Raw genomic sequence first — 7,517 nt, forward strand, 5'->3', positions numbered from 1 at the left:
CTCATGCGACGCGTGCGGCGGTTCCAGCTCGCCCAGTACAAGTGCCTGCTGGTGAAATACGCCAAGGACACACGTTACTGCACCTCCGGTGTCTCTACACATGACAGGTGGGTCGTGGGGCAGACCCTGCCCTGCCGGCCCCACGCCCTGCTGCCTGGCTCACTCCCTCTCCCTCCCCGCAGGAGCACCATGGAGGCCCTACCTGCCTGCTTGCTCAAGGACGTATACCAGGAGGCTCTGGGCTCTGCAGTCATTGGCATTGACGAGGGCCAGTTTGTAAGTGTGCAGCCAGGACAGGTCCTGGGGTGCTCTGCAGGTCCCAGCCCCTTCAGAGCACCCTGTGCAGGAGAAGGTCTGAATCTTCTGTAGCAGGGGGTGGGACACAATACCCTGGGGAGGTTTGATCCCACTGGACCATACTCATACAGTCAAACCCTTTCCTTAGTCCATGCAGGCTGAGGAAAACAGGGCTGGATAGGTAACATGGCTAACTTTCTTTGTACCCTTTGCTGCTGTATCCTGAGCTAAGTGCTGCCCCTGCTTTCCCCTGATGCTCTTTGTGCCTCCTCTAGTTCCCAGACATTGTGGACTTCTGTGAGATGATGGCCAATGCTGGTAAAACTGTCATCGTTGCTGCTCTTGATGGGACTTTCCAGAGAAAGGTAAACCACACTCTTCAAGTACAGCAGCTGTGTTGGGATTCTGGGTGAACCCACCCAGCAGAACCCCCCTGCTGTCCTGGCACAGGCTTTTGGCAGCATCCTGAACCTGGTGCCCCTGGCAGAGAGCGTGGTGAAGCTGAACGCCGTGTGCATGGAGTGCTACCGCGAGGCCTCCTACACCAAGAGGCTGGGAGCAGAGAGGGAGGTGAGTTCCCTCGGAGCAGAATGTGCTTCAGCAGCTCCATCTTGCCAGTCCTGCTGGTCTAGAGGGATCTCCTCGGGGCAGCAGAGCCTGAAGAGTCACTCTGCCAAATTTCTTGCCAGGTTGAAGTGATTGGAGGAGCAGACAAGTACCACTCTGTCTGCCGAGCCTGCTACTTCTGCAGGCGGCCGCAGCAGCTTGGGCTGGAGAACAAGGAGAACGTGCCCCTGGGGGTGAAGCAGCTGGAGGCCTCGGCCTCCCGGAAGATCTTCGCTTCTTGACTGCTGGGCTCTCGTGGGGAAGAATGAGAGGACAGAAGCTGAGTGCTGCAGCTCCCAGGTGCCAGATCTGCCTTCCCCTGCTTTTAGCAAAACTCTCATTTCTCAGCTCCACCTGCCCAGCCCCTATTCCTCTGCACCAACTGGGATCAACTGGGCCTCATGCTGGGGGGAGCTGAAGCTGGAGCCCAACTTTTTTTTTTTTTTTAATTGCAACAGGATTTTATTGAATACTTACAAAAGGCTTAAAATCATAAACTTGCTGCATGCTCAGCAGACAGACCACCTGGCCCCCCCACACACTGTGCTCTCAGTTCAGACCATGGAAAAGAGACAGTTGTAGCTACTGATGCTGCCACAGAAGCAGGTCCTGGAGAACTGTTACAGCCAGGCAGACTGCAGGGCTCCCCTCACTGCCACAGCTCTGCTCCTGTTCCTCTGCCTGCACCAGCACTGGCACCGCTGGCCGGGTCACTTGCTTGTGAATGCAACCATCCTTGTGTGCAGTTGCTAAATTTTAGGTTTCTTAAGACAATGTGCAGTAACTTAGTATTTTAAACCCACTTCCTTTTTTAAAGCAGTTTGATGAGATAACCTGTCCCTTGTAGAGCTGTGGCACAACTTTTCAACTGACATGTGCAGCAGGAGCCTGGTCCTTAGCAGCCCCCTTGGACGATTGTGTTTGGCCTGCTCTTTTGCTGTTACACTCATTAACTTTAACTGCCTTGTAAATTTGTGTTGAAACTGAAAAGCAGGAAGAAAAGCTCTTCTGGAGGCATCACTCCAAAGCCAGGGTGGCTTTGCTCAGGTTCAAGCTTGGTGCTGCTACTTCAGTGCTTAGTTACTTGGGAAGGGTTTGGAGGCTCAGGAGGCTCAAACTTCTGCGAAGATTTGAGCAGCTGTTTCTGTGAAGATGCAGCTCCTTGGAAAAGGGTCTCTGGTTTGAGTGGACAGTTTTTCACTCTAGTCATGTATCTTACTCTCTCCTGAGCTTTCAAAAAATTCTCAAGGCTGTTTTCCTCTGCTGTAGGTACCTGATAGAGCCTTTTCCTCCTTTGCTTCCTTGACTTGGCTTTTAGAAGTTTGGGGTGGGTTGGTTGTTTTTTTTTTCTTATTCCTTCCACAAGTTCTTTTTCTTATGAGGCAGCATCCACAAGCTCCAGGCAGCAGCTCTTGGCTCTGGCCAGGTCAGACCTCCATGTGCCAATGTGGGGTCTGTTTGCCTGCACCTCTGGAGAGGGGGAGGCACCTCCTGAGGTGCCTGAACCGCGCCCCCCCCCCCCTCGCTCCCTCTGTGGTACTCAAGAGGGATGACAATTGTACTCACAAGCACTTGGTGGCCAGGCCTGAGCTTTCCCCTTGGGGACAGGGAAGGCAGCACTGCTACTGTTTTAGGTTAATAAATAACAATTAAATTGTCTCTCTGTGTGTTATACCAGAATGCTCTGAAAGGGTTTCTCCACAGTAACCAGTCTCTGCCAACAGAGACTGGGCTGAGCACAGGGCTGGTGTCTGCTCAGACCTTCTACCAGCCGGGCTGTGACAAGCAGGAGGGCTTGCCTAAAAATAGACACCAGAGTTGTGTGTGTTTGCAGCCCAGTGGGGGGCTGGGGCTGCTTGGCTGTGTCCCTGCCTGGAACCCCCAGCCCTCAGGGAGCTAGGAGGAATTTCTCTTCTGCTTCCCCAGAGAAGAACAGCACATGGTGGCTCAGTGAAAAAGTTTATTCCATCTCTACAGTGACAAACAACTCTCTGAAGGCCAGCCCCAGCAGCAACAGCTCGCATACCCACACAGCTGCTGGGAACAGCTTCACAACAGGTGCAGCAGAAAACAACCTGAGATGGCAGCACAGCAACAGAGCTGGGTGCTGCCAGGGAGCAGTGGGGTGGGGTGGCAGCCTTGCTTCTGGGGGGGCAAGCAAGGGGCCAAGCCCTTGGGGACAGTGCTCCAGGACCTTGCTGGGACACCAAGAGCAGCCACAGCCCTGCTAAGTCCAGTGCTCACCACTCCCACGGATCCCAAACCGTGTCATCCGAGCACTGGCAGCTCTAGTGCAGGCTGTGGTGAAGGCACAGCACAGGAGGTTACAGTCAAAGAGGACAGGGCTTTGGCATCAAGCTCAGCCAGCAGCAGCTGAGGGGGAAGGCACGGGCAGGGGGTGGGACACAATACCCTGGGGAGGTTTGATCCCACTGGACCATACTCATACAGTCAAACCCTTTCCTTAGTCCATGCAGGCTGAGGAAAACAGGGCTGGATAGGTAACATGGCTAACTTTCTTTGTACCCTTTGCTGCTGTATCCTGAGCTAAGTGCTGCCCCTGCTTTCCCCTGATGCTCTTTGTGCCTCCTCTAGTTCCCAGACATTGTGGACTTCTGTGAGATGATGGCCAATGCTGGTAAAACTGTCATCGTTGCTGCTCTTGATGGGACTTTCCAGAGAAAGGTAAACCACACTCTTCAAGTACAGCAGCTGTGTTGGGATTCTGGGTGAACCCACCCAGCAGAACCCCCCTGCTGTCCTGGCACAGGCTTTTGGCAGCATCCTGAACCTGGTGCCCCTGGCAGAGAGCGTGGTGAAGCTGAACGCCGTGTGCATGGAGTGCTACCGCGAGGCCTCCTACACCAAGAGGCTGGGAGCAGAGAGGGAGGTGAGTTCCCTCGGAGCAGAATGTGCTTCAGCAGCTCCATCTTGCCAGTCCTGCTGGTCTAGAGGGATCTCCTCGGGGCAGCAGAGCCTGAAGAGTCACTCTGCCAAATTTCTTGCCAGGTTGAAGTGATTGGAGGAGCAGACAAGTACCACTCTGTCTGCCGAGCCTGCTACTTCTGCAGGCGGCCGCAGCAGCTTGGGCTGGAGAACAAGGAGAACGTGCCCCTGGGGGTGAAGCAGCTGGAGGCCTCGGCCTCCCGGAAGATCTTCGCTTCTTGACTGCTGGGCTCTCGGGGGGAAGAATGAGAGGACAGAAGCTGAGTGCTGCAGCTCCCAGGTGCCAGATCTGCCTTCCCCTGCTTTTAGCAAAACTCTCATTTCTCAGCTCCACCCGCCCAGCCCCTATTCCTCTGCACCAACTGGGATCAACTGGGCCTCATGCTGGGGGGAGCTGAAGCTGGAGCCCAACTTTTTTTTTTTTTTTAATTGCAACAGGATTTTATTGAATACTTACAAAAGGCTTAAAATCATAAACTTGCTGCATGCTCAGCAGACAGACCACCTTGCCCCCCCACACACTGTGCTCTCAGTTCAGACCATGGAAAAGAGACAGTTGTAGCTACTGATGCTGCCACAGAAGCAGGTCCTGGAGAACTGTTACAGCCAGGCAGACTGCAGGGCTCCCCTCACTGCCACAGCTCTGCTCCTGTTCCTCTGCCTGCACCAGCACTGGCACCGCTGGCCGGGTCACTTGCCTGTGAATGCAACCATCCTTCTTGTGTGCAGTTGCTAAATCTTAGGTTTCTTAAGACAATGTGCAGTAACTTAGTATTTTAAACCCACTTCCTTTTTTAAAGCAGTTTGATGAGATAACCTGTCCCTTGTAGAGCTGTGGCACAACTTTTCAACTGACATGTGCAGCAGGAGCCTGGTCCTTAGCAGCCCCCTTGGACGATTGTGTTTGGCCTGCTCTTTTGCTGTTACACTCATTAACTTTAACTGCCTTGTAAATTTGTGTTGAAACTGAAAAGCAGGAAGAAAAGCTCTTCTGGAGGCATCACTCCAAAGCCAGGGTGGCTTTGCTCAGGTTCAAGCTTGGTGCTGCTACTTCAGTGCTTAGTTACTTGGGAAGGGTTTGGAGGCTCAGGAGGCTCAAACTTCTGCGAAGATTTGAGCAGCTGTTTCTGTGAAGATGCAGCTCCTTGGAAAAGGGTCTCTGGTTTGAGTGGACAGTTTTTCACTCTAGTCATGTATCTTACTCTCTCCTGAGCTTTCAAAAAATTCTCAAGGCTGTTTTCCTCTGCTGTAGGTACCTGATAGAGCCTTTTCCTCCTTTGCTTCCTTGACTTGGCTTTTAGAAGTTTGGGGTGGGTTGGTTGTTTTTTTTTTCTTATTCCTTCCACAAGTTCTTTTCCTTATGAGGCAGCATCCACAAGCTCCAGGCAGCAGCTCTTGGCTCTGGCCAGGTCAGACCTCCATGTGCCAATGTGGGGTCTGTTTGCCTGCACCTCTGGAGAGGGGGAGGCACCTCCTGAGGTGCCTGAACCGCGCCCCCCCCCCCTCGCTCCCTCCCTGGTACTCAAGCGGGACGACAACTCACAAGCACTTGGTGGCCAGGCCTGAGCTTTCCCCTTGGGGACAGGGAAGGTAGCACTGCTACTGTTTTAGGTTAATAAATAACAATTAAATTGTCTCTCTGTGTGTTATACCAGAATGCTCTGAAAGGGTTTCTCCACAGTAACCAGTCTCTGCCAACAGAGACTGGGCTGAGCACAGGGCTGGTGTCTGCTCAGACCTTCTACCAGCCGGGCTGTGACAAGCAGGAGGGCTTGCCTAAAAATAGACACCAGAGTTGTGTGTGTTTGCAGCCCAGTGGGGGGCTGGGGCTGCTTGGCTGTGTCCCTGCCTGGAACCCCCAGCCCTCAGGGAGCTAGGAGGAATTTCTCTTCTGCTTCCCCAGAGAAGAACAGCACATGGTGGCTCAGTGAAAAAGTTTATTCCATCTCTACAGTGACAAACAACTCTCTGAAGGCCAGCCCCAGCAGCAACAGCTCGCATACCCACACAGCTGCTGGGAACAGCTTCACAACAGGTGCAGCAGAAAACAACCTGAGATGGCAGCACAGCAACAGAGCTGGGTGCTGCCAGGGAGCAGTGGGGTGGGGTGGCAGCCTTGCTTCTGGGGGGGCAAGCAAGGGGCCAAGCCCTTGGGGACAGTGCTCCAGGACCTTGCTGGGACACCAAGAGCAGCCACAGCCCTGCTAAGTCCAGTGCTCACCACTCCCACGGATCCCAAACCGTGTCATCCGAGCACTGGCAGCTCTAGTGCAGGCTGTGGTGAAGGCACAGCACAGGAGGTTACAGTCAAAGAGGACAGGGCTTTGGCATCAAGCTCAGCCAGCAGCAGCTGAGGGGGAAGGCACAGGGAGCAGGCAGGAGCTGGACCACCTGGCTGTGAGATGGCAGCAAGAGCTGGCACTTGGAGTGCAGACAGCAGGGCTGGAAAGCCACCAGTGTCAGGATGGGCCAGGGCAACAGGCACAGGGTACAGCCAGGGGGAACAAACCACACAGCAGCCCCACACTTCCTCCCCAGAGCCACGCTCAGGCACTGTGAATCACACACGACATGCAAAGTCACCCACCGCATGCCGAGCTGCGGCTCCCGGCCGCAAGGAGCTCGGCTCTGCCTCCAGGACCAGCACTGAGGCCAGTGGCCCCAACACAAAGCAGCCACAACCCCCCTGCCCCACCTTGCCCTCCGAGTTGCAGGTCCCTCCTTCCCACCCCACAGAAGAGAATTGCACTAGCAGAGCCATCCTGCCGGGGCTCAGTACACCGGCGGGGGGCCGGGCCTTCCACTGTCTGGGTGAAGGGCGGCTGCTGGTAGCTGTCATGGCTGATGTTGGGGTAGCTGGAGTAGGGAGCCGAAACCTCCGGGGTAGGGTCAATGTAGCTGTGAACAAAATCCTCCACCCCCATCTTGTATCTCTTGTAAGCGAAGGTGATCAGGAGGCCCTAGAGAGACGTGGTGCCTGCGGTGTGAGGGCTGCCCTGGGCAGTGTGACCCAGGGAGCCCCTTCACACCGGGCTCCACTGTGGCCTCACTCACCCAGGAGAAGATAGAGAAGAAGCTGAAGGTGATGGCAGCACGGGCTGAGTCAGCCCCAACAAGCACGTCCTCAGCCCGTGTCCCGGCCCACTGGTTGGCCAGGAAACAAAACCCAACGAACCAGAGGAAGGTCCAGAGACCTGTGGAGAAAAGACAGCGTGAGGTGCTGGGACAGCAAAGAGCCAAGGCTGCCTCCAGCTGCTGCAGGCAGGTCCCCAGGCCAGACCCAGCTCCCACCAGCCTTCAAGGGTGGCTGGATGCCGGCGCCCAGCCCCTGCCCCGCAGCTCCTCAGACTCTCCCAGGCTGCGCGTGGCCCGTGGGCAGCGAGCCAAGCGGGAGCGGCTGCCTTGCCAGGCACCAGCAGCCACGTCATGGGACGAGGTCGGCCATTGCAGCGGGCACAGCCCGGCCCCGCGGCCGCCGGTACCTGAGAAGCCGAGATCCGCCAGCACCAGGTACTTGCGGTCGGTGGTGTTGCTGATCTGGGGGAAGTAGATGTCCACCATGAAGAAGAAGATGCAGGCGAGGAAGGCCAGGACGCCGATGCCGATGCCGTAGCGGCAGGCGTCCTCGTTGTGGTTGAAGATGCAGAAGAGCTGGGAGGCAGTGGGCA

The 7,517-nt window shown here is 55.5% G+C and overlaps 3 protein-coding genes across 3 annotated transcripts; 2 read left to right on the top strand and 1 right to left on the bottom strand.

Annotated features, from left to right (window-relative positions):
• Positions 1 to 3: 3 nt before the first annotated feature.
• Positions 4 to 1,165, top strand: LOC104398515 (thymidine kinase, cytosolic). Its single transcript, XM_010008632.1, has 5 exons — positions 4 to 107; positions 183 to 276; positions 573 to 662; positions 748 to 867; positions 987 to 1,165. The coding sequence occupies exons 1-5, from the start codon at positions 4 to 6 to the stop codon at positions 1,143 to 1,145; spliced, it is 567 nt and encodes a 188-aa protein (XP_010006934.1). The 3' UTR covers positions 1,146 to 1,165.
• Positions 1,166 to 2,452: 1,287 nt separating this feature from the next.
• LOC104398556 (thymidine kinase, cytosolic-like) lies at positions 2,453 to 4,071 on the top strand. The gene is made up of 4 exons (XM_010008679.1): positions 2,453 to 2,461; positions 3,499 to 3,588; positions 3,674 to 3,793; positions 3,913 to 4,071. Exons 1-4 carry the CDS (start codon positions 2,453 to 2,455, stop codon positions 4,069 to 4,071), a joined length of 378 nt encoding a protein of 125 aa, XP_010006981.1.
• A 2,550-nt stretch (positions 4,072 to 6,621) lies between these two features.
• Positions 6,622 to 7,509, bottom strand: SYNGR2 (synaptogyrin 2; the record flags this gene model as incomplete). The annotated part of the gene is given in 4 exon segments (XM_010008681.1): positions 6,622 to 6,644; positions 6,647 to 6,809; positions 6,904 to 7,043; positions 7,332 to 7,509. Coding segments are annotated over 4 exon segments (504 nt in total), but the record flags the coding sequence as incomplete, so codon positions are not given.
• Between the last annotated feature and the right edge of the window lie 8 nt (positions 7,510 to 7,517).

Source organism: Chaetura pelagica, unplaced genomic scaffold (assembly GCF_000747805.2).
Source record: "Chaetura pelagica isolate M959 unplaced genomic scaffold, ChaPel_1.0 scaffold962, whole genome shotgun sequence".
NCBI lineage: Eukaryota > Metazoa > Chordata > Aves > Apodiformes > Apodidae > Chaetura > Chaetura pelagica.

What these genes read in the sequence shown, in the direction of transcription:
- LOC104398515 (XM_010008632.1), top strand. Translation starts at nt 4, where the DNA reads ATGCGACGCGTGCGGCGGTTCCAGCTCGCCCAGTACAAGTGCCTGCTG. An exon ending in ATGGGACTTTCCAGAGAAAG is followed by an intron (nt 663 to 747) that starts GTAAACCACACT and finishes GTCCTGGCACAG; the next exon opens with GCTTTTGGCAGCATCCTGAA. An exon ending in GGCTGGGAGCAGAGAGGGAG is followed by an intron (nt 868 to 986) that starts GTGAGTTCCCTC and finishes ATTTCTTGCCAG; the next exon opens with GTTGAAGTGATTGGAGGAGC.
- LOC104398556 (XM_010008679.1), top strand. An exon ending in ATGGGACTTTCCAGAGAAAG is followed by an intron (nt 3,589 to 3,673) that starts GTAAACCACACT and finishes GTCCTGGCACAG; the next exon opens with GCTTTTGGCAGCATCCTGAA. An exon ending in GGCTGGGAGCAGAGAGGGAG is followed by an intron (nt 3,794 to 3,912) that starts GTGAGTTCCCTC and finishes ATTTCTTGCCAG; the next exon opens with GTTGAAGTGATTGGAGGAGC.